The sequence below is a fragment of the Bos indicus genome, chromosome 1 (assembly GCF_029378745.1).
Source record: "Bos indicus isolate NIAB-ARS_2022 breed Sahiwal x Tharparkar chromosome 1, NIAB-ARS_B.indTharparkar_mat_pri_1.0, whole genome shotgun sequence".
Lineage (NCBI taxonomy): Eukaryota > Metazoa > Chordata > Mammalia > Artiodactyla > Bovidae > Bos > Bos indicus.
The window spans coordinates 98,381,091-98,407,453 of NC_091760.1; the positions used below are offsets into that span (position 1 = coordinate 98,381,091).

The 26,363-nt window shown below is 38.5% G+C and overlaps 1 protein-coding gene across 8 annotated transcripts in view; it reads left to right on the forward strand.

Annotated features, from left to right (window-relative positions):
- Nucleotides 1-26,363, forward strand: part of MECOM (MDS1 and EVI1 complex locus) — a 627,727-nt gene that overhangs the window by 295,801 nt on the left and 305,563 nt on the right. For all 8 annotated transcript variants that reach the window (XM_019959853.2, XM_019959835.2, XM_019959845.2 and 5 more), the window contains exon 2: nt 5,921-6,258. In XM_019959853.2, the coding sequence (XP_019815412.2) occupies nt 5,921-6,258 (338 nt within the window). The remainder of the gene's footprint in view (nt 1-5,920; nt 6,259-26,363) is intronic.

Here is a 26,363-nt window from a genome sequence, read left to right on the forward strand (position 1 = left end):
AGACATAATAATAAATACCAGTATGATGGCTTGGAGTATAAATTGGTATCCAGCTCTGAGAAGCAATCTGTCAATACTCACTCAGCTTTCTTCTAGGAATATAACCTAAATAGGGTGAACATAAATATTTATATGAAAAAATGTTTATTTTAGTGGTATTTATGGTATCAGAAAATTAGAAGCAAGATAAATAAATACTATGGAAATAGTTAATTTATTATGGGTTTATATTATGGAATATAATGCAGCAATTAAAATGTAGTTTAATGTTTTTAAACCCATAAGGAAGTGTTCATAATATCAAGTGAGAAAAGTGAAAAAACAAGCTATTCACATAGTAGGGCCACAATTTTGAAAAAACAAACATACCTTAAAACATATCTTTAAAGAAAAAAAAGCAAGTTGCCTAAGAGTTAAAGAGAGGACTGGATTTGAACAGCTGGGTTCTAGTCTCAGCTGACTTTGGATATACTGGTTAGCGTCCGTGGGTATCAGGTTGCACATTTGCAAAATGGAAGATTATCCTTCTCATCGTAGTTTTCTCCCTGGATTGTGAGAGAATATAGATACATCTGCGGAGGTTATTATTATCAGTATTATTTCTGCAATTTCATCTTTGTAGATTCTGATATGTTTTTAAAATGCAACTCTCCTCAGGTGGAAACCTTTTGTTAGTTATTCCAAGAGTCATAGAAATAAATATAATCCAATATAAATGGAGCCTTGGTCTCCAGGGATATTAGAACACTTAAAAGTTGAATTGAAGAATTTGATTTCCAAGAGCATTTCCCAAGTCATTTGCCTCAAATCCAACAATAAACTTATCTTTCTGTCCTTTTTCAGTTAATGACACACTTAAAGGATGCAAGAAGCAAATTCCAGTAGCAGGTAGTTCAGATCCAAGAAATTACAAGGGTTATTTATCTTTATGGGAGCACTGATGTATATAGCACTTCTTACCTGATACTTACCTATTGTAAATGTGCCCAATCTGTCAATCTGATATCTGAGCAATTCTTTAATTAACTGTAGTTATAGCTCAGGAAGAAGATTTACCAGTTTTTCCTCAATAACACACATTTAATGGAGATATGATAATTGAGGTAGTTTGTCATTTAGATGAAAGGTTTTAGCAGCTTTTTGGATAGTTCTTGAGTAAGGTACCTTGAGACATTAGTTGATAAACTGCATATGTTGTTGAAAATTTCTTAATGCTAGATGACACTGAAATATTGTTGCATGTTTTGATACATAAAACTCAGCAGTTTTGTATTTCCATTTTTTGTCATCACAGCCCTTTTTATATTTAATTCCAATGATACAGGATTAACAGTGGCTTGAAAACAAATTGCCTGGCTTTGCACATACATTTAATGCCTGTGTGTGGATGAATAGGACCATAAGTCTTTCTCCTGGATTTGCTTGACCTATATAAGCTGTTCTTTAAGTTTAATTGGAATTATTTTGCTATTGTAAGCAGAACTGCATTCAGGTTTTAAATTCAAATTCTTCTGTGCAGCAGCCTAGGCACGTATGTGTATTTTGTCTCCACAGAAATTGAAATCCAAACTCACTAGTTTAAAAATTATGCATTGGGAAAGTTTGTGGGTAACTCAAAGGTCATGGGGTCAGCAATGGTTGTGGGGCGGGGGTGGGGGGTGGTGGGGGACCAGATGAGTTTCCCTCTATCCCTTTTTAAGGTTTGGGATTACTTTGATGGCACTGACAGTATGACTAGTTTAACCCTTTCAGGAAATAGGGGAGATTTTACTGACCATTAATGGATAATTACTGGAGGAAATAGTTCTATTCATTTGGATGCATTTTTGTTTCCTGCTGCTTAAATGGATAAGTCTATAGGTTACACAATGTCTTCCAGTTTTTAAGCACTTCTTGAAGAAACCAAAATCTTCATAATGGATGATAAATCCCTTTAGGAATCTTTAACTACATTTGCAGTAGTTAAATGTTAGCATTCTAGAGAGATGTTTTTGTATGTTTTTAGCTGTATAAAGAGTGTTGGTGAACTTTTGGCTCTTAGGTTGAAGTGCAAAATCTCCCTAAAGAATAAAATTAATAGACTTTATCAAGGGTGTTGGAACCCTGAAGTATATTTCTCTGATAGTATTTCTTTGGGGCATTATAAAAATTGTTTATTTTAATGTTGGATTTGGAGTAAAGTTTCTAATCTGTAATGTTCCATTTTTGTGGGTTTAAAGGTGCTTTCCAGGATCAAAATAATTTCCAATATTTAATAGAAAAATATTGATTTGTTTTAATAGTCAATGAAATTATATGTTAGGTTAATTATCTCTTTAACTAGTATTTTTAAAGCATCTTTATGAAGATCACTTGGAGAATTCCTAAGAAGTATGAGTTTTGAAGCTTCCCTTTAAGAGTCTATTTCCTAGTTTGGAATAAAAGGTTATTCTTATTAAACTCTAAATAGCAATATGCAGCATTATTTGATCATCAGACTGAGGAAGGAAATTGTGTAAGAGCTCAAAAGAAGGGAAATACTTATGTTAACTGGGATGGCAAGGAGATAAGTTGGGAGTTGACATAGAGAATGACTAGAAGTTGGATGGGTAAAGGGGAAGAGAGAAACAGAGGAAATGCTTACTGAGCCCAGAAGATCAGATCAGATCAGATCAGTCGCTCAGTCGTGTCTGACTCTTTGCGACCCCATGAATCACAGCACGCCAGGCCTCCCTGTCCATCACCAACTCCCAGAGTTCACTGAGACTCACGTCCATTGAGTCAGTGATGCCATCCAGCCATCTCATCCTCTGTCATCCCCTTCTCCTCTTGCCCCCAATCCCTCCCAACATCAGAGTCTTTTCCAATGAGTCAACTCTTCGCATGAGGTGGCCAAAGTACTGGAGTTTCAGCTTTAGCATCATTCCTTCCAAAGAAATCCCAGGGCTGATCTCCTTTAGAATGGACTGGTTGGATCTCCTTGCAGTCCAAGGGACTCTCAAGAGTCTTCTCCAACACCACAGTTCAAAAGCATCAATTCTTCGGTGCTCAGCCTTCTTCACAGTCCAACTCTCACATCCATACATGACCACAGGAAAAACCATAGCCTTGACTAGACGAACCATTGTTGGCAAAGGAATGTCTCTGCTTTTGAATATGCTATCTAGGTTGGTCATAACTTTCCTTCCAAGGAGTAAGCGTCTTATAATTTCATGGCTGCAGTCACCATCTGCAGTGATTTTGGAGCCCAGAAAGATAAAGTCTGACACTGTTTCCACTGTTTCCCCATTTATTTCCCATGAAGTGGTAGGACCGGATGCCATGATCTTCGTTTTCTGAATGTTTAGCTTTAAGCCAACTTTTTCACTCTCCACTTTCATCAAGGGGCTTTTGAGTTCCTCTTCACTTTCTGCCATAAGGGTGGTGTCATCTGCATATCTGAGGTTATTGATATTTCTCCCGGCAATCTTGAGTCCAGCTTGTGTTTCTTCCAGTCCAGCGTTTCTCATGATGTACAGAAGATAGAGATAAGTTTATTCTGGCCTGGGGACTCCTACTGAGGAGTATTGAGATTAAAAGAGAAAGAATGGTTTCAGAATGAGAGAGATTCTGTTCCAAGCCTATTTTACTTGTGGACATTGGGAATTACTGGAGGCTACTGCATAGAGAAATTTATATACCAGGAAGATAAATTCAGCAGCATTGTACAGGCTCAGTGTGAAAGGACTGGAAAGATGTTAGAAGTCTAGAGACCCATTTAGAGGACTGTTAAAAAATTCAGGAATGAAAACATGGATTTAAAGAATGGGGTGAAGGTAAAAATCTTACAAGAAGAATGGACAGCATTTAATGACTGAATAGATTGAGGATGAAGGAGACAAAATATCCATGTTATTTTAAAACCTTGAACATGGGTAATTTGAGGGAAAATATTATTTTTAATAGAAATGGGGAAATGGGAGGACACTTGATTTGAAGGTAGATGATAATATGCAAGATTTTGGATATGCTGAACTTGAATGATAATGAGCTTGTTATGTTGAGATCAGATGTCTCATTGAAATAAGGCTGGGTCTTGATTTGACGCTTAGTTTAAATGGCATTATCTCATTTAACTCAAGAACCAAGCACTTCATTAGAAAGATACTTTTGCATGTATAATCACTTTGCACTTCACAAAACTTTAAGAGGAGTTATACTTGATGGACAATTTTTAATAGGTGTTATGGTTAATTAAATTCCATAATGACTCAAAGAAGGCATTGGGAGTAGAACTCAGATATTCTACCCTCTAGCCCAATAAAGTATCTTTGAAGATTTTAATAATTCATAGAACTGTAAGGTTGATGGGATCTAAAGTGTCATCTAGTCTAGTCATTAATCTAAAGCTACAATTCCTCCATATCAACCCTAATTCATGGCTATCTAGGCTATATTAGAACCCCGTGCTGGGGAACTTTAGGTGACCCATTTAACTTTGGATGGCTCTGATTGAAGTCTGTCGTCTTGTAATTTTAAGCCATTTTTCTTAGTTCCCCCATTGAATATCTACAAATTGAACAAATTAGATATGACTCTCAGTCTGTAATCCTAGTGGAAACATGTGTTTATTTTCTTTAAGGTAACATATCCCCTTCAACTGGTGGGAAATGCATACTTAGTTATTATTCTTTATGCTTCCTCCATTCCAAAGATGCGGAAAGATCTTAAGGCTGATGTGGTGTGGTCATTTACTTCAGCATGGGGCTGTACTGCTCCAGGGAGCCCTTGGAGCTCCAGGGTTGAGGGTGCAAACTCCTAGTTACTCTCTTCCGCTCTCCCCTCAAAGATGGTCTTGTCATCTCCTCCAGGCAAGACCTCTGCTCCATGCAGAGTCTCTCTGCTGCTAAGTCACTTCAGTCGTGTCCGACTCTGTGCGACCTCGTAGACGGCAGCCCACCAGGCTCCCCCGTCCCTGGGATTCTCCAGGCAAGAACACTGGAGTGGGTTGCCATTTCCTTCTCCAAGGCATGAAAGTGAAAAGTGAAAGTGAAGTCGCTCAGTCGTGTCTGCCTCTTAGCAACCCCATGGACTGCAGCCTACCAGGCTCCTCCGTCCATGGGATTTTCCAGGCAAGAGTACTGGAGTGGGGCGCCATTGCCTTCTCCGAGAGTCTCTCTGATCTCTACTTTTCTCAGTCTGGAGGAAATTCACTCTCTTTTTTGGTACACTCCATGACACCATCTTCTCTTTGTTCCCTCTGGGAAATTCACCTAATTTCTTCAATGATTTTAGCTTTTATAAATGTCCAGAGGAAGCACTAGCATCAAATAACTTTAACTCTCTGTTCTGCGTAAGCTACTGAGGCAAAGAAATACCACAGGCTCAATGGTATGTTTGAAATGGGAAAGGAAAAACAGAGAAAGAACAAACATAAATTAACCTTTCAATAAATAATCTTGCCATATGAACTTAAGTCTTGTGGCTCATGGAAGCCTTTGGACTCTCTTGTGACTCTACTACAATTTAGTCCAAGATACCTCTGCACGATATAACTTTCTAAGACATTGTATAATGCTATCAGCTCCCAATTTGGGATGGTTTGCAGAGTTGTAGTTACACATATGTTTACTCTTAATCTCTACTTTATTCATAATAATAATTAAATTGCTGATTGTTTCCCAGCTGGATAATAGATTGAGCTGGCCCATGAGAGTACTGACAGTCAAAGATTAGCTCATTTGATTTATGGATTCAACAGAGATAAACCAAAGAGGAAATAATCCCTTCCCCCCGCTTCATCTGTGAATAACAGAGGTTTTAATGAAGGCATATTTTAACAATGGTCTTTCCTATTTTTTTTTTTTTTAAAGAGCAACAGCATTATAAAGTGAATATTGGGATGTGGAATTCTGTCTCTTTTATATTAGTAGAAATTTATGAAGTTTTTATTTATTCACAGATAATGAGTGTGTATATGGCAGCTACCCTGAAATTCCTTTGGAAGAAATGCCAGATGCAGATGGAGTAGCTGGTGCTCTGTCCCTCAGTATTCAGGAGCCATGCTCTCCAGCCACATCCAGTGAAGCGTTCACTCCAAAGGAGGGCTCTCCTTACAAAGCCCCCATCTACATCCCTGATGATATCCCCATTCCTGCTGAGTTTGAACTTCGAGAGTCAAATATGCCTGGAGCAGGCCTTGGAATATGGAGCAAAAGGAAAATTGAAGCCGGTGAAAAGTTTGGGCCTTATGTGGGAGAGCAGAGATCAAACCTGAAAGACCCTAGTTACGGATGGGAGGTAAGAATATCTTTTGAGTTAATACCTGTATGTATATTAAGATGTGTAAAGAAGAGATTACTTTTAAAAATGTCCATAATATAAGCAAGTTCCATTTGTTGCAAAATATCTTCAAATGGAGTTTTAAGGATGAACCTCTCTTACAATTTTCACTGCTTTATAGAAACAAAGTATTGCTTGAAAGTATGGCATGATAGAAAGGAACCCAACTAATGAATTGGTCAGAGGATAGTGTCTTGAAAATGTATTAAAGGATACAAATATAGTTCTTAAATTAATATTTGGAAACATTAAAGGTGGCCATCCCTAAGGTATGTGGCATAAGCAAACAGAATAGTCGTATGACATGTTTATTGTATTTTGCCTGTACTTTTTTGGCAAGTGGGCTTGGAAGATTGGAGGAAACATTTGTTTTCTCCATCTTGTAGCTTTGAGTTAATTTGGTTTTACTTTCATTTTACATGTTTATTTTGCTCTGTATTCTAATATATTTTCCCCCTCTTTTGGTCATCCCGATTTGATTATACATGTCTCCAGAATATGTGTACTGTACTGAATCTTGTGATGGTTATTTATATTCAGATTGATTTAATGAGTAATTCATGTATAAACATGGCAGCAAAAAGCAATATGAAAATCAGTTGCTAGTTTCAGCCATTCTTTTTTAGAGAACTCATCTGGAAATATGTAAGAAAGGGAAGTTATGTTCTGATTACAAAATCTAAATTAATTTTATTTTGATAAGGACAGGTAAACTAGTTATTCTCTTGAGTTTATAATTTTTGTACAAAATTAGTGTGTGTATATATGTATATGTATATGTATATATATTCCCCACTTATTTTTATAATTTGAAAATTTTTGTAGTTATATTACAGCATCATATTTTCTGGAATAGCTGACCTATATCTGAAAAACTTGTAGGTAATTTCTATATGGACAAGAAAGTGTTTTTTGGAGATATGATTGACCTTTGGTTTTACAGTTTCAGTTAGATAGAAGTCGGATAAACTAGATTTATTTTAGTATGTTCTCTTAATATTTATGATCTGGTTAGCTTTTAAAATAGAAATAAATATGCAGTGCCTTCAGGACTTAATTTCAAATTTTGTCCCTTTGCTTTATCTGTGTTCCCTTGTGAAATCTGCTCAAACTGCCATAATAAAAACAATTCTTATTCAAATTCTGAAATGCTAAAAGTTAAGATCCAGATTTGACATAATTACAAGTGAGAAATCCTTCCTTAGTTTTGCTCTTGACCACAGCTCTGGTGAAGTGGTTTAGCTACACTCCTTCTAGACGTGTCTATTGATAAGAGATTTTTAAAAAATCACTGTAGCATTAACTGATATGTGAGTTGAATACGTTTTAAACCAAATGCGTACAAACTTTACGTCATTATCGTTCACCTTAAAATAATGGCTATAAACATTCCACTAATAAGTAACTCATTAACTCATTAAACTTTTATTACAAAATCTCTAGAGTTAAACAACAAGTGCAGTACTGCTGGAGATTTTCCAGAAGGCATGGAATAAAACAAGACTTAATAATGAAATCATTTTGCAATTCCAGGGTTGGTAAATGTAGGGTTGGTAAATGCAGGTCTGTGCCTCTTTAAACGGAGAAGGCAATGGCAACCCACTCCAGTACTCTTGCCTGGGAAATCCCATGGACAAAGGAGCCTGGTAGGCTACAGTCCATGGGGTCGCGAAGAGTCGCACACGACTGAGCGACTTCACTTTCACTTTTCACTTTCTTGCATTGGAGAAGGAAATGGCAACCCACTCCAGTGTTCTTGCCTAGAGAATCCCAGGGATGGGAGCCTGGTGGGCTGCTGTCTATGGGATCACACAGAGTCGGACACGACTGATGTGACTTAGCAGCCTCTTTAAACAGGAGACCTGTGGATTTGGGGATGAACCTGGTGATAGTTGGTAAATGCAGGGTTGGTAAATGCAGAGTTGGTAAATTCCAGGGCTGGTAAATGCAGGTCTGTGCCTCTTTAAACAGGATACCTGTAGATTTGGGGATGAACCTGATTCTAGTTCTGCATTTAGAGGAAATGTAAAAATAATTAATTTTTTTCTCCTTGGAATAAAATGTCTTTAGCACATACATGGGCAAATGCTTACCCTGAGAAATAATTATTTTCATTATGTCAAAACTGACTTATTTTGTTGCTTGGAATTCAAGATAATTTTATAACAAGTTCTGACTGTTTGCTACACATCACCATTTCCTCTCTGTCCATCAAGAATTCAGTTGATGGTCAATTCGGTGGTTTTCTTCACCACTTTAATGGTTTCCCTTGCGTTTATTTTTTAAAAATAATTTTATTTATTTATTTTTGGCTGTGTTGGGTCTTCGTTGCTGCACAGGCTTTTCTCTCATTGTGGTGAGTGGGACTGCTGTCCAATTGTGGTGCCCTAGTGGGCTTCTCACTGCGGTGGCTCTCTTGTTGCAGAGCACAGACTCTAGAGTGTATGGGCTTCAGTAGTTGTGGAACATGGGCTCAGTAGTTGTGGCTGTGGGCTCTAGAGCACAGGCTCAGTAGCTGTGGGTTGGTAAATGCAGGTCTGTGCCTCTTTAAACAGGATACCTGTGGATTTGGGGATGAACCTGGTGATAGTTCTGCATTTAGAGGAAATGTAAAAATAATTAGTTGCTTAGTTGCTTTATGGCATGTGAGATCTTTCCCGACCAGGGCTGGAATCCATGTCTCCTGCATTGGCAGGCAGATTCTTACCCGCTAAGCCATCAGGGAAGCCCTGTCCTTGCTTTTGAGAGTGTGGATTGTCTGTTCTAGATGTATTGTGAACCAAGCAAGAGCAAGGGCTTTAAAAAATTTTTTTGGGGTGTAATTTTGGCAAAATTGTTATCCACAGAGGAACAGTTGAGTTCTTGACTTTAGTATTTTCTTTCTTTTTTTTTTTTTAATCTTACCCTGCTTAATACAAAACCTAATCATGATCAACAAAGGCACTTGCACAAAGCTTCTGACCTACTCGCATGTGCTCTTTTAAATCAGTCTTATGTCATATTTGTCCTCAACTGTAGCTGATTTCCCTCCTGTTTGGTTGGACAGATAGTTGTGATTAACCAGTGTGGCTTCTTTTTCTGATACTGTTTCATTTTTAAAAATGATGAATTGAAGGAGAAAATAACCTCTTAGGCCAAAAAGAATAAACGTGAATGGAGGAAATCCACATTCATCCAGCAGTTATTCAGTGCTACTGTCCATCAGATTCTGTACTAAATGTTCCCTTGAGAGAATCCCAGCCTATCAAAACTGAACAAGCCATTCCTATCTCTAGTACTACCCTTGCTCTTTTCTCCCTATAAAATTCCCCTCCCTATGCATTTCCTGTTTAATAAATTGGACTACTGTCTGTCCACCTGCTCAAGCCAAAAAATGGATCGTCTTTGACTCTACTGTCTCCCACACCAACCTTATCTGATTTATAGTTCCTCTGTTCTTTCAAAGCCTCCATTCTTTGCACACACTGGTCTCCATACCTGGGAATCTCCTTTTCCTTCCTGTTCCTAGCAAGTTTATATCCATTCCTCAAGTTCTCTTCTTCCATGTCATCATCCCTGATCCTCCTATTAAAAATTTAGTACTGCTTAAGTTTTTCCTCACCATAGCATTGAGTTAATCCATACTAAAAAACATAAAGCATTGTGCAGCATCCAAATTGTTTGCCTAGTTTCCCTAATATGGGCTTTCCTAGTGGCTCAGACGGTAAAGTGTCTGTCTGCAAGGCAGGAGACCCGGGTTCGATCCCTGGGTTGGGAAGATGCCCTGGAGAAGGAAATGGCAGCCCACTCTAGTATTCTTGCCTGGAAAATCCCATGGACTGCACAGCCTGGTAGTTTCCCTAATAGAGCAATATTTCCATGAGAGCTGGCATAGCTGTATCCTCTAAGTGCAATGTCTTGATGGTGTCCTCTCTGTGGTGCCTGTGGTGTTGTCCAGTGCTAAGTGTATTATCCAAAATAGTCAGGATTAGTCAACTCAGGCTGCTATGAACAATATATTATAGACTGGGTGGCTGAAATACCAGAAATTTATTTTCTCGCCATTCTGGATATTAGAAATGTGAGATCAGAGTTTCAGCTGATTTTGTTCCTGGTGAGGACTCTCTTCCTGGCTAGCAGATATTGTCTTCTTGCTATGCTTTCACTTGGCCATTCCTAAGTGCATGAACATGCATACACACCCACACAGAGAGAGGGAGGGAGAGAGAAAAGGGTGGTGGTTGATACACTCTGGTGTCCTTTCTTCTTTTAAGGACACTAATCTTATTGTATCAGGACCCCACCCTTATGATCTCACTGAACTTTACCTCTTAAAAGCTTCCCAGGTGGCATTATGGTGAAGATTGCTCAGTCGTGTCTGACTCTTTGCAACCCCATGGACTGTAGCCTACCAGGATCCTCTGTCCATGGGATTTTCCAGGCAATAGTACTGGAGTGGACTGCCATTTCCTTCTCCAGGGAACTTCCCGACCCAGGGATCGAACCCGGGTCTCCCATATTGTAGACAGACACTTAACCGTCTGAGTCACTAGGGTGGCATTAGTGGTAAATAACTTGCCTGCCAGTGCTAGGAGACACAAGTGACTTCCCTGGGTTGGGAAGATCCCCTTGAGGAGGCATGCAACCCACTCTAGTATTCTTGTCTGGAGAATCCCATGGACAGAGGAGCCTGGTGGGCTATGGTCCATAGGGTTACACAGAGTCAGACATGACTGAAGTAACTCTACACAAAGGCCCTATCAACAAATGTGGTCACATTGGGTGCTAATGGTCCAACATCAAGATTTAGGGGTGACTCAAACATTTAGTCTATAACACAGATAGTTAACAAATAACTGTTTAATAGCAAAACGAGTGAAAGAATGAAAGAATCAATGAGAGAAAGAATGAATGGATATAGGATTATGTTACTCTGAAAGAGATGGTAAGGAGTGAGTGCCCAACATTTCTCATGATGTACTCTGCATATAAGTTAAATAAACAGGGTGACAATATACAGCCTTGACGTACTCCTTTTCCTATTTGGAACCAGTTTGCTGTTCCGTGTCCAGTTCTGACTGTTGCTTCCTGACCTGCATACAGATTTCTCAAGAGGCAGGTCAGGTGGTCTGGTATTCCCATCTCTTTCAGAATTTTCCACAGTTTATTGTGATCCACACAGTCAAAGGCTTTGGCGTAGTCAATAAAGCAGAAATAGATGTTTTTCTAGAACTCTCTTGCTTTTTTGATGATCCAGCAGATGTTGGCAATTTGATCTCTGGTTCCTCTGCCTTTTCTAAAACCAGCTTGAACATCTGGAAGTTCACGGTTCACTTATTGCTGAAGCCTGGCTTGGAGAATTTTGAGCATTACTTTACTAGCGTGTGAGATGAGTGCAATTGTGCAGTAGTTTGAGCATTCTTTGGCATCGCCTTTCTTTGGGATTGGAATGAAAACTGACCTTTTCCAGTCCTGTGGCCACTGCTGCGTTTTCCAAATTTGCTGGCATATTGAGTGCAGCACTTTCACAGCATCATCTTTCAGGATTTGAAATAGCTCAACTGGAATTCCATCACCTCCACTAGCTTTGTTCATAGTGATGGTTCCTAAGGCCCACTTGACTTCACATTCCAGGATGTCTGGCTCTAGTGTGAGTGATCTAGCTCTAGATGTCGTCCCAGTGTGAGTGATCACACTATCGTGATTATGTGGGTCTTGAAGATCTTTTTTGTACAGTTCCTATGTGTATTCTTGCCACCTCTTCTTAATATCTTCTGCTTCTGATAAGTTTGTATTTTAGAGAAATAGGGTATTTTTGAAAATATGATTTATAGACCTATATATATATAGCTAGTTAAATTAAGCTATAGACATAAAAAACATCATTTGTATAATTTCTCTCAAACCAGTACTGATTTAATAAGGAAGATCTTTAAAAATGATATTAGAGTTTGGCAGTGATTTCTACCTTGCAAAGCCTAGGACTTGTCTCTAACAAAAAGATTTTCAAAGACTGGGGTAGTGCTTAATTATCTCTAGGACCCGAAAGTATTAGCTGTGGAACACTTTTCTTAGGTTCAGAACTTTGCCAACTGAGTGAAGAATAATTAAAAAAATTCTGTTGGCTCAAGTTGAGATTTTCTTGTATGTTTTCTTCTAAGGATGATCAATGCATGATACCATAGGAATTGCTTGGCAGAACAGAAGGGAGCAAGCTTCTTGAGGGAGACTTGCCAGGCTCAAATCCTCCTCAAGGTCTGTGTCCTAGTTGAATGATTTGGGTAAAGTTACTAAATCAGCTCTCCCTCAGTTTATTTCTATGTCAGAGGGTGATAATGATTGTACTTATCCAGTTAGGGTTGTTGTGAAAATAAAATGTGACACTGTGTGTCAAAAGCCTACCAAAGAGCCTTCCATGTGGCACAAGAGCTTAAGAAAGGTGAAAAAGGAACAAAACTTTGGCTAAAGCATAGATCTAGTCCAGGGTCATTGGATAGGGCAAAAGTCGCTTATATTTTATCTATTGATTTTCATAAACAATTTTTCTTTCTCCCACTTCTTGTTTTCTAGAAATTCAGTTACTTCCAGGATGGTCTAATTATGTGACTCTGAATTTGTTTGAAAAGGAGACACTGATGGCTTCCTAGTTAACCTTTAAAACAAGGATTCAGGAGAGATCCATAAATTTCTTTTAAGCCAAAAAATAATTTGGGTGGAACATTGTTTTAATAGTGAAATGGGTCATTAGTAAAAGGGGGTAAAGTTTTGTTTCTTTGGAATATTGCCATTTAGCACATTTTCTTTGTCTGTATTTGTTGTTACTGGCCGTCATAAAACTCTCCAAGTAGATGTAGGTCCATGTACCTCTGAGTTGCCAAATCCTCTATTCTGTCTATCTTACCCAGAATTGCTGTAGATTACTTTGATTGGTTCAAATGCAGTGTATGAACTTGGCTTTTTGTTTGCTCCCCTCAAACATATACCTATGCAGTCATAGAAAAATAATGATGTGAGTGGATAGTAAATTTTTCTTATGTTCCGTTAAATAGATGGGAAGGAATAGTGGAAAGAGATTTTACTGGAGTCAGAAATTCATTAAATAATTTTGATGCAGTGCTTTGACAGTACATTATATTCTAGCCATGCAGTCCTGAAATGTGATATTACAATGAATGTGTGCCTCTCTAGATCATTTTAAAAGAAATAGTTCTCACGTTTGTAAGTTTGGTTTTGAGTCCTGCAGCGAAGCCTTACCCATTGAAACATGAAATCTATATGTTAACTGAAACATGAATATCCATTAAAGCAACAACAGCATCAAACTTTCAAGATACCTAACGACTGAGTTTAGAGTCAGGAGCTGACAATCAAATAATGTATGTTTGGTAATAAAGAAGAATGGGGTAATTTGGGATTTTAGATATATGTACCAGGTATCTGAATAGCAATATTTCTCACCTATTTCTTTCTAGGTCTGACTGGGCCCAAAATGAATTTTCTCTGGTTTGGCATTGCTTTCAGAGAAAATGATTATTCATTAAGGAGAAAGAAAGTTTACCTGACAAGTTGCATATCTTAAAGCTGGATAACTAAGAAATGAAGACCTTTGTCTTAATAATTCTGAAATGAATTGATTCCAACAGAATTATTATTTCACCAATTATCCCAAAGGGTGTCTTTAATAGGAAGTAGGAAAGAAAAATGAAATTTAATAATGAATGCATAATATCATAAAACTTTGTATTACAAAGTATTAAGTTTTTAAAATATTATTTATAAGCTGACAAATACAGTTTGGATATTCAGTTTTACTCTGTGATGAATTAAGAAGTGAGAAAATGCCAAGAGAAAAAGTGAGGCTTACTTAGTAGCACCCTGCACGTGACTGTCATTGGAACCCAAGAAGATATTATGGATTCTCTTAGAATATAATGAAATGAATAAAGAAAAGAATGTACAATTTATTTTATTCATTTTACCCTTTAAGAATACATAGCAGAAACTAAATCTTGCATTGTTAAAAGAAAATAGAAGCTTACACTCCTGAAGTACCAGGAACTAACCTTAGTTTTGACCTAGGCTCAAGAGGGATCTCTCTTTTTTTGGTGAAAATGTCAGAATCCCATTACCCCTACTCACATATACTATGTCATCTTATACCTTCTTTCATGAAAGGTGTTGATGAAGTTCAGCATGTCTACTCATCTTATTGCTATTTTGGCAGCCTCTCATACTTCCAAAGTATAGCCAAAGATATATGCAAATCTGATATCAGATATTTTTAAAAGTTCCCCCAAATATCAAGAGTCTTTTGTTTTACTCTGCTTGCCTTGGTGATCAATTAGAATTTGCAGAAGTCATTCATTTTTCAAAAGCATATTGGGTGATTTTCTTCCAATTGCAAGTGTTATCTCACAAAATGGACCCAAATGAATTTCTTTCTTATTTGTTCACCCACACATCTGCATGATTATTGCTTCCCTTTTTTGTTGCTAAATCAGTAGTAAAACTCATGGGTTCAAAAAATGAAATGTTCAAGAAAGATCCTCTTTTAATAGACTTGACAGTTGACTCCAGGATTTGGTCAGTCCAGGGGCAGGGATTCTTTGTAAGGCTTCGTTATTCTAGAACACTTAGAAGTTGGGACCACTGCATAGGATATTCTGTTCTCTAAGCTTCTCCCTCAAGGATAAATTAGGAAGCAGAGAAAAGTAGTAAGGCGTAACTGATTCAGATCTGTCTTAGAAGGATAAAAAACTTGGTTAAGCTTCTTTGCTCCCTAGTTTGTTTAGGGTAGTAATATGGAGAGACTTGGTTCAAATAATGATAAATTGATACTATGGAGACGTGTGGACATTGAGAGGATTGTACACTATTTCACTTGAGCAATACATAAGAATTTTATTAATGTAGCATCTTAGCTTCTCAAGGTTTTTTACATTGACAGAATCATATAACAATTTTGATGAAGTCCTCCTTTTTATGTATCTTTCAAGAAATTAAAAATGAGTTATCATTTCAGCTAATTACTGAAAATTTAGCAAACAAATACTATCCTCAGTTTTCCTCTCTTACATCTTTTGGACTTCCCATGATGTGGCTGAAGCTGAGGTTAGGTCAAATATTGTATACTTTTTAAGAATATTTTCTACGTGGTAATTAGTAGAATTGTCAAGCCAAAAAAATCACAGAGAGGAAGATGTAGACAGTCATCATTATGACAAAGAATGATAAAAAGCATCACGTGTTTGGAGCAAATATATACCCACAGCTACCTGTTAGGTTGTCCTTTCTTTCAAGTCTATATTTGATATAACAAGAATTTAGTATAACAGAGAGTTTTCACAGTACTTTTGTTATAAAAGGAACTTTTGCTTGTACTGATAGAAGGAGAACAAACATTACAGAGAAATAGCCTGCTTCACTGAGCAGCTCCACACCACTGTGTGAGCTGAGTCCACGTGACCAAAGGAGCAAGTCTCAGAGATGTCTTCTCAGAGGAACATTCGTGGCCAGGAATAAGACATGCAGATTCAAAAACAATGAAAAGTTTATTCTAGGATTGCCGGTCATTAGCTCTTTTACTCTTTCAATATCTCAGGCCTCTAGCAGGTGCTTCTTTCAAACACTCTCTCTTTTTAAACACCATCCTCATAATTGCCCCCCTCTTTTATATATGTATGTGTGTGTGTGTGTGTGTGTGTGTATAGAGAGAGAGAGAGAGAGAAAGATAGATAGATAAAGCAGGCTTCAGTCATGTCCTACCCTTTTTGTGACCCCATGAACTATAGCCTGCCAGGTTCCTCTGTCCATGGGATTCTTCAGACAAGAATACTGGAGTGGGTTGCTATGCCCTCCTCCAGGGGATCTTCCAGACCCAGGGATCGAACCATTGTCTCTTGAAGCTCCTGAATTGCCAGGCTGGTTCTTTACCATTAGCCTACCAGGAAAGCCCTGCATTCTAGTATTACCTAGTAAAGGTTGCCTAGTATCTGGATTTGGTTAATAAACAAGGACCCAGCCCTTGATCCAGGAAAAAGACTCCTCCCTCCCTGGGGCCAGTATGGGCAGAGGATGATGATTATAGATGCCTCTGCTCTGAAATCTCTTTTATTCCTGCCACACCTGCACTTGGAGTTTTCCTCATGCACAGGAAAATGCATGTATTTTCTGTGGCTATGATTACATTTTCTATGACTTGTATTAACATTACCTGCAACCAGTGGCCAAGATCTGAGAGAGGTGGACACTTGAGCCTCCTTTACAATGGGCTGGCAGTGGTGTTTTCCTCTGGCGCTGCAACTCACCGCCCAGGCTTCCCAGGGGGTGTGCAGGGTGCTGCACAGAAGCCTCAAGTGCTTGGTAGTCACAGGTGTGGATGATTTGTTTTTTCTTTTTTTTCATTTGTTTAGATTCTTGTGGTAGGAATTCAGCAGGTGTGTGACAGCAGCATAGAGTCTCCACCCTGTCACAGAGGCCAGCTGCTCCCCCCGCCCCCGCCAAAAAAAAGATGTTCTTGTTGGTCCCACAACACTGTCAGCTTAAATCCTTGTTTTCCTGGAAACCTCACCCAAGGGCAAGACTCTGCCTAACCAATGAGTTAGGGTAAGTTCATCTCAATAGATGAGCAAGAAGAGTCTCCTTATAGGAACCTGGTCTACAAGCAGGAGCAGGTTATCTGGCTCTGCCCTCCTGGATTTTGCTTCTTTTTTCTTCTTTCTAACTTGAGCTGGTATCATTCCAAATACAGGGATATAGAAAACCCTGGACTTGGTTTTCAGAAAGATATAAACCATGCTGGGATGCTTTTGTTGACGTATACATTTCTGCCTCTGTGATTGAGACTAAATATAGGATCACAGATGGAGCGTGGCTGTGTGTGGAGTTACCAGCCATCTCCTCAGGAAGTCACAAATCCTGGGATCCAGTCGGGTCAGTGTAGGGCAAAGTCACCTTGGAGATTATCCCAGACCATGTCTAGCTTTAGTGAAGGGTGGGGGAGGCTAGCTACAGTAACACTGAGGGAACCAGATCATTAGAGAAGGAGGGAACCAAGAATTACTGCTGTCAGGATGTCAGCATGTGGGTCTAGGCCATTCAGCCATTCCCTCTCTTCACCCTTCTTAACTTTTTGAAGATTTGTATTATGGCTTCTCTTGGCTAGGTGACTGTATCTAAAGGAATAGATGGTGGTGGTGGTTGAGTTGCTAAGTCCTTTCAGATTCTTGGAACCACATGGACTGGAGCCCACCAGGCTCCTCTGTGTGTTGGTTTTCCCAGGCAAGAATACTGTTGTGGGTTGCCATTTCCTTCTCCACAGGATCTTCCTGACCTAGAACCTGAACCTGTGTCTCCTGTATTGCAGGCAGATTCTTTACTGCTGATCCACCACACACCTTAGATGACTCAGTTTCCCTTCGTCACAGACCCTTCTTCCCCAGTTTTTCTCCTAGAATTAAGCTTGGAGTTTATTTGATGTTGTTTTTACTTGTGTACACATAGTATAGGTGGGGATTTCAGAGGCAGGGGGAGGCCACACAGTAACTGACCTTCTGGGCCCTGAATACCTCTCTGAACATAGACACTGGTCATCTATTCCCTTACGTAATGCAATGCAGTGATGACACGTGTCAGAGGGACATTTATCTCGAAGGGCTGCAGATGGATCTGTAAATCAGCTTGGGGAAAGAGGGGTGTTGTGTGTGAGGATCACGTAGTCAGTAGACCAGGCTTTCATCCTGCATTGTAATCTTTGACAATGCAGATATTTCTGTTAACATACATTTGATGTATCAGCACTCACTGAAGAGAACTGATTGTCATAATCCAGAGCAGTAAATATTAAACATCATAAACCATTAAAGCTAGTTTACAGCTGCTTTTTTTTGTAGTGACATTTCATATGTTTATCTTTAGCTATCATTAATATATTATTTTAATCTCTTAAAGGGACAATAATTTAATCTCTTGAGAATCTAGTTCTTCTATAGTAACAAATAAGTGATATTAAAACCCTTACACTGAACTCCAAGGTTGAGAGTGATCAGTCAAATGTTCAGCATTTGATTAGAACTTGCTTTGTATCCAAGTCAATGTCCCCTTAAGAGATGAGGAAGGATTAAAAATAGCTCTGTCACCCAATGGATGATACTCAGAAAGAAAAAGAATTATCATTGTGTTTAATAAGAGAACTGACAAGCAATCATAATTCTTTCCATTAAGTAAATATGTTAGAAAAATTTATTATGAAATGACACATTATGCAAGCCAGGAATCAAAGATGACATCCTTGCATTAAATACAGTAGATGCCATTAAGGAAAACAGTCAATATGTCACCAAGCCACAGCCTGTAAAAATTAAATTGATTTGGTAAATGTAAGTAAGATAGATCTGTTTGCTTTCATCATCAATTTTGAGTGGGTGAACAGGTGATGTCACCAACCTGGGAGCGATAAAGATGCAGGACCATCTGGAAAGGCAGGTGATGAATGGGCAACTGCTTTTGGATGGTGACAGTACTGTGGTACTTTGTCACTTGGGATGCAGTACTTAATAACTTTTCAATACCATCATAATAAATTTCACTGCCTTATTAATATAGAAATGGTGAGTTATTACCATGATGGTGAGTGTAAATAACTGGAGATGCAGCCGTCAAAAGCTGATTGTTTGGGCATGTTTCTTTAAGCAACACAGTTGACTCGTGATAATCAACCTATGTCTCTACCAGTAGAGTTTATTGCACTTGTCAAAGGAAAAAGTAGTATTATTCAAAATTATATGAAGTTGTAATAAACAAGTTTAATATATTATCAGACTTTTCATGTAAGTTTCCAAACACAAGGCAGTAAATCATTTTTAATAATGTCCTTTCATGTAAAAAAATGTTCTTATACAGTAATAATGTCCTTTCCTAACTATTAACTAAACAGTTGACTTCTTTGTATGTGTTTTAAAGGGGATTTTTATTTGTACTTTTCAATCATTTTCTTTTGCAAATAAAGAGCGCAAGCAGGAACCTTAGAACGTTTCATTAACAAGCTCCAAAGTTGCTGAGTACAGGCCATGTCACACATTTCCATTTTAATTGAACAGATGTACTTAAGAGTAAACCACAGCAAACGAAGTACAGACAAAATTATAAACATGTGTCACTGAGAAGCAGGCAGGAAAGAGCCTCTGATGAGCATCTGTGTGTATTTTATGAAGCCAAGGACTGCCACTTCATAAGTTTGTCACTGATGTCTCCAGCTTAATGAGGAGAAACAAAATATGGAGATAGGTGTAAGTTGAAGATGAATTACTAGATCAATCACTTAGCACCATTCAGGGTATCTGCCATTGTGCAGTGGGAAAATAATTAGATCTGGGATGCTGTGCTTATTTATATAGTGGCTGTTCAATCTGGGATGGAATATGGAAAACTTCCTCTTTCATGTCACCGTGGTCTTTATATTGTTTCTTGGCCAGGCTGACTTTTAATTCTGACATTGTCTTTCGGGCTGCAGTCTGCCAGCCTCTTAAATGAAATGCCTCTCCACCATTTCTATTACTGCTGAAAAGAGAGCCAGCAGTCTATTAACAGGCAATAAAGTTCAGGAAGCCCAGGACTCATTTCTTGGGTCAGAGGTGAAAATTGCATAAGAAATGAAACAAAGGTGGGCCTTGATCGCTCAAGAAGCTGCACCAGTAAGAACACACGTGCTGTTCGCCAGAAGTCTCCCACTTAAAGGGAAAGGAATAATCGTAATAATGTTGGCCGATGGAGTTAAGTACTCAGTTGAGAGAAATTATATCAATCTGACAAATATAGCCTTCACAGGAGATAAAGTCTCTAATGACCTTAAATGCATATATTTATCATTTAATTCAACAAGCCAATTCCCTTGGGCTTTCGACCAACGACATTTCCCCTAAAGTTTAGAAATTTTTTACCAGCCCAGAGAATAATGGCCATTTGTCAGAAGGTTCCAAAGCTCAACGCAGTTGGAAGCAAAGAACAGGAGAAGGGGGGGAAAAGGCTAATCGAGTCTTTCCACCTCAGAGAATATTAATACCAAGTTTTATTGATGCAGGGGCTGCGGTATTTTGTGGCCGAACAGTAGGTGGCAGACACTGTAGTGAAGAAATGGGGAAATTTTAATCTAAGCAATTTTCATCTGATTTCATTAACTTCCAAATATGTTGCCTTTGTGCACAGTGCATTACTTTGCAGGAAAAAAAAAAAGGAAGGCTAAATAATTAGGAAATGTGCTAGTTAAATGTGGAAAACTAAAAAGGATTCTGCAGAAATAGAAGCAAAAGTTCTAACATTTCATCAGGTAAAGTGTGTGTGAAACAGGAAAGCCCAAGGAATAAAGGGACCCTTGTGTCGGGTGGGCTTTTCCTCGCTGTTATTCTTGGTCTCGACTTGATGAAGTGTATTAGTGATACGCGCGAAGCCCTGCGACTCCTGTATCTCCCTTTGTGAGGGTGTCCTTGCCTTTGTTCATGCTGTCAGTCAGTTGTTCTTTCTCTTGGGCAGCCACGTTGGTAACCACAGGATCTACTTGCAAAGAGATTTCTGTAAAACCATATTATCCTTCAGCCCTGACTCCTTCTCCCCACCCCCCTTCCCCCAACAATCTGCCCATTCATGTGGTGTGGCTCCCTGGCTTGCTTCTTTGTCATCTGTCTAGTGGTTTGTGTTTCAGCGAGGCCTTGCAAGATATTGGAAGGAACACTGACCTGGGTTCCTGGAACCATAGGTTCTTGCCCCAGCTTGGATTTAGGACCTGGAAAAGTCACCCGACTTTGTCCTCTGAGGTCTCTCTGAGGCCTAGAGTAGCTCTGACTTTGAGTTTCTGAATGCTGTCTCAGACACCCGCTCCTTACTTCTTCTTATCCTCGTGAATGTGCTCTATGTCATTAAGCTTTTAGAGATTTTGTTTCTGTGGGGGCACATGCACCCTGGGAAGGATACAAATTAAGTTAAATTACGTAGAAAACAGATGCTTGTTGAACAATTTCTCTTGTATTGAAGCAGTATAATTGTGTTTTGTAAACATGAAATCAAAGCACATTTGATATGTGTTTCTCTTTTTGGAATTGATATTTTCATAATGAAAGTAGCTTAAAACCAAAGCCTTGTTTTGAAAGGAAAGTAAGTTGGTTAGAGAGAAGATTCTATACCTAGACATCTTTGAAAAGATACAGGTATAAATTTCATCCTGTCCCTGGGGTATGACTTAGTTCAGCCTCAACTGTATACTAAGGCATTGTTAAAAAAATATCGTTTGGTCCTCTCCAATAGAACACAGGTGTCATGGGCTTGTCTCTAAAAAAAGGTGGCAGTGTAACATAGGACCTGCCCAGGGCACTGGGTCTAAAGACAAATGAACTTAATTTAAAATCTCTGCCACTTACTAACTTTGTGACCTTGAACAAGTACTAAACCACTTTTGGTCTCAGTTTCCTCATCTGTAAAATGGTAGTAGCAATAGGATCTTCCTGGTAGGATTTTTTTTTTTTGGGTAATGATTACATTGCGGATTATTGTAAAGGCTTAAAGTAGGGCTTGGTGTGCTGTAGTAAGCGCTTCAAAGGCAAGTGATTTTAACAATCTTATCACTATCATCATTCAAAAGTTGGGATCCCTTCTTGTGAGAGGAAGATCGGGGAATTCAGTCTTTGGAGTTAGAGCTCTTCAGGTTGGCAGAGCCACCGCATCACAGAAAAAGGGGTCTCCTTTGTGATTAGTGTGGGCAAGTGACCTTCCTAGACCTGCCATATTTGAAACACTGATGGATGTTTAAGTAGTTCTTTTACTAAAGACTTGAGTTCGTGTTTCTAAACAGTGCAGAGGAGTAAGTTTTGACTTTCTGTCTGATGAACTTATGTTCTCCTAGCCTGGTTGAGTGGGGTTGAGAGAGGTAAGAGCTCACCTTTTAAGCTCCCCTCACCATAACTCTCAATGTATTCTTCCTTTGAAGGGCCCCCTCTTCCCTTCATTCTTCCTAATCTTCCTTGGCCCTCAACGTTCCCAAACTCTTGCAAACTCTGCCCCCTCTGGTTTTATCTAGATAGTAATGAGGCTGATTTTCTCTGCAGATAGGTTGACCTCTTCTGTGGATTTGCAGGAGATTTAGGTGTGTTTTTATTAGTTCATGCTCTTTTTTGATGAGGACAGTGGTGGTGTCCTTTCTAAATAACCTAAGGACAAACACACTTTTTGCTAAGGTGGCAATGTCTCATCTTAAATGAAGAGAGCATACCCTGCCTATTCACAAAACTTTGACCTTGTTAATAGGAAATAACAACCCTGGTCATCTTGTTGAATTTGCTTTCTTCCTGGGCCCTGTGGCATCAGTGGAATTCCTCATTAAGTGAGAATGGCTCTGAGAACAAAGTCATAACTAAATGTATTAACTGTATGGCAGTATTGATGTTTTTGATGAGTGGAGACACATATCCTAATCTTTTTGTATATGTTATTTACTTATTACATTTTTAAATATTGTCATTTATTTATTCTGAAATGTTTGTAAAATTTTATCTGGTAGGTCAATGGGGTCCTGAGATTTTCTGGGCAGAAATTTGGAGATCAGACTCTGTAGAAGACCCAGTATAATTTCTCATATGTAAAATATTACTGTTCCCTGTTACCTCTGAACATTCTGAATACAAGAAGCAACAAAACTTTATTTGTTCATTTGTTTCTCACAAAGAAATACCAAAATATGTGCTTTTGGAAACTGGGGGTAAGCTTTTTGACTCATGGGATATTAGAAGGCTAAGTTGCTCAGTTGTGTCTGACTCTTTGTGACCCTTTGGACTGTAGCTTGTCAGGCTCCGCTGTCCATGGGATTCTCCAGCAAGAATACTGGAGTGGATTGCAATTTCCTCTTCCAGGGGATCTTCCCAACCCAGGGATCAAACTCACATCTCTTGTGTCTCCTTCATTGGCAGGTGGGTTCTTTACCACTAGGGCCACCTGAGAAACCCCATTAGAAGCAGGTACTTGAATTCTTTGGTTGAGGATTTACAGCTGAAAGTAACAATAGCCCAAAGTTGAGTTTGTCCAGGTATGGGTAGAAACTTCTTCAAGGAAGGCTTGTAGGGTGGACCAGGGGTAGTGGCCTCTGCTTCCCCGGAGCTCAGCTATCTTCTCCCTTCAGTTCTCCTGACTATTATAACCTCATGTTAATGTCTTTTAACTTCCACAGCATGGACTTAATTGTCAGCACACTGGCATATACTAATGATTCTTTCCTCATGCAAACTCTGCTATATCCTAGGATCTTTTTTCATGTGGGGCCTCCACTGAGAACAATCTGGATTTAGTAATAGACTTAATTGGAAGGTTTAATAAGAAGTTAGGACTTTGTTTTCTTTTTTTAACTTGGGAAAGGCAGTAATCTCAAGAAAACCAGATGTGAATTTGATTTTAACAAGAGAATTTTCACTTTCCTTGTACCCTCCAAAGCTTGGGAATTCTCCTTTGAAGATGTTAATTCTATAAGAGTATTGTCAGCAGTATAAAGGTTGAAGAATAGTTGAGTTTGCCTATAGATGAGCCAGACTGAAAAATACAGAAAGTAGTACTTGATGAAATCATGAATTGTTATGATTTGAATTATACAGCTCCGTATGGACTCCTGAACGTTGATTTGTCTGGAACATTATGAAGGGTATTATAGTGAGGAGGGAGGTATATATATATATTTAATGTCACTTGGTGAACTTGACTCAAAAAGTATTCATTTGAGGTTTGATTCTTTACTCAATCACCATAACTGATTGATAGAGACATGGATCTCCATTTGGCTTGTTTCTGCTCTGCAAATCTTCCATGAACCTCACTGAGAGTCTAAGATGCAGTTGTAAAGGATGATTGAAGAGTTTGAATTTCTAACTCTTCAAGAGTTAAGCACCTCAGAAAAAACATCTAAGCTAAGCACCTCAGAAAAAACATCATTTTGCCTTATATTTCTGTGTGATAGTATGAAAGGTACTGTAATCAGGTAAAGTAACACTTAAAATATTAGGACTTTTAAGTCAAGAAAGTCAGAATTGTGATGTGATGTGATATGGACATGGAAAGAGCTGGGGAATTAGTTAATTCTACTACAGCAAAAAAGATGAAAAAGAAGCACTAACTGCCACAATATGACGTTAGAATTCACTACCCAAGATGGATGAGATTGAAAATATAGCATAAATCAGGGGGTATTTCCATCATCAGTTGCCCCTCACTGAGGCTTTGTCAGCTGTGAATTTGTCTGTCATCATTTGAAAACTGCTGTTGTTTTCAGCCTCTTTGTAACTTTTATAAGTCTTATTCTAGTCTCATGAAAAAGTTTTTCTGTGTTTATTCTCTCACACATTGATTTCTGATCATTTTAGTCTAGACCCCAAATACTTCCTCCTTGTGAGACTCCTGAGTTTAGAAGTTTAGGCAGAAAGACTACATTTGGACAGTTACCTTTCTGTCTTCTTTTCCTAGATCTCTAAATCCTTCCACCATATTGGTCTTCTGTTTAGCGTAAAGAAAAGGTGATTTTCTGTGGCTCTAGGCAAAGCACACTCTCCTTGAAGTAATAATATAGTATCTAATACAGGGCCACTCACAGGCAGATTACAAAAAGGTCAGAGAAAATTATGTAGTAAGGAAAACTGGTCCATCTAGCTTTTTAAAAATGAATGACCCTGTATTTTTAGGAAAAATGAAAACATCTATTAATACAAGTTTTTTGATCACTGAGATTGTCAGAAACCTTGCCCTTTATCCTGAAGTGCCATTGTGTCAGTGTCAAAATGTAAAAATAATAAACTGCTGACATTTTAGGCACAGACTAAACATCAAGCGAATGGCACTACGCTGAAGCTCTTGAAAGAGTTACAAGATGATGAGATGCCGAAGGAAGTGAGGACTAGGCGCAAAATCTTCTATTCACAGTAGAGGAATTGACAGTGTAGGCGTTGTTTACCCAGTTTTTCCATCAGGAGGGGTTTTACTTCAGTGGAAAATTGTTTTTCAGTTTGAATTTATGTAAAGCATTATGAGGAGGCAGAAGATAATTTGTGGCTCCAAAATGCATCCTTATTTTTGCTCATCACTAATTAATCGATATGTTAACTCCACAGGCATGTCCTGTGTGTCCCAGCAGTGGAGGACAAAGGGACCCATGCCAGCTTTCTTTCCCCTCCCCTCTTCCCTTGCCTTGTCTTTCTTACTCTTTCCCTCTTTATTTCCCCTTGTTTTCTTTTTCTTTATTTTTTTTTCTTGCCCTTAGCCAAATGTCAGTCCCACCCTCTTTACCTAATACTTTTGGCTTAATTAATTGGTTATCCATCTAATATGTGTCACTTTCCTTCAGAGCAAATCTGCACAAGGTCTGACCATCTGGGGGACAGTTAGTCATTTCAAGGATGCAGGTGGAGAACACACCTGTAGTTAGTCACTTACAGGGGCACTTGTCTATACTTAAATTATTTGCAGGTGTTAAGCATGTGCTTATGAAAAAGGGAAATAGGTATTTGGGGTCCAGAAGAAAATTTGCCTCTTAATTTAATATTATTTTCTCTCTTCCCTGACTCTTGGTTACTTAGAGAACAAATGCATGGAGTTTTAGCTGAATGTCCTGAATGACTGCAAACAGGAGATAAAAATGCAGCTTCGGCTGTTTTATGTGATTCATAAAAGCATTCTCTCTGGCTCCAAGGATCCATTTATATTTAGGCTTTACAGAAACAATGCTGTAAAGTTTTCTAGCATTGAGGACACAATTACTCATTAAAATCTGTGATATGTAGCATTTTAATGAATTTTAGCCACATTTTTAAGGCTATTGTTAGGTAGCTTTTAGCTTTCCCAGTGTTCCTCGTAAAGAACAAAATTATCTGAACTATTTGATGATTACTTGTGAGTATTGGTAAACTTTTTTATGAGCTTTCACAAAAGCATATTAACCACACGCCATGTAACATGGCATGAAAAGCAGAAACAGTGAGAAATTCAACAATCAGGATCCCCATGCCCCGTTGACATCAAATTTGGCAGATTTTGAAAATTCTGTGATCATTTTTCTCCTTCTGTGACAC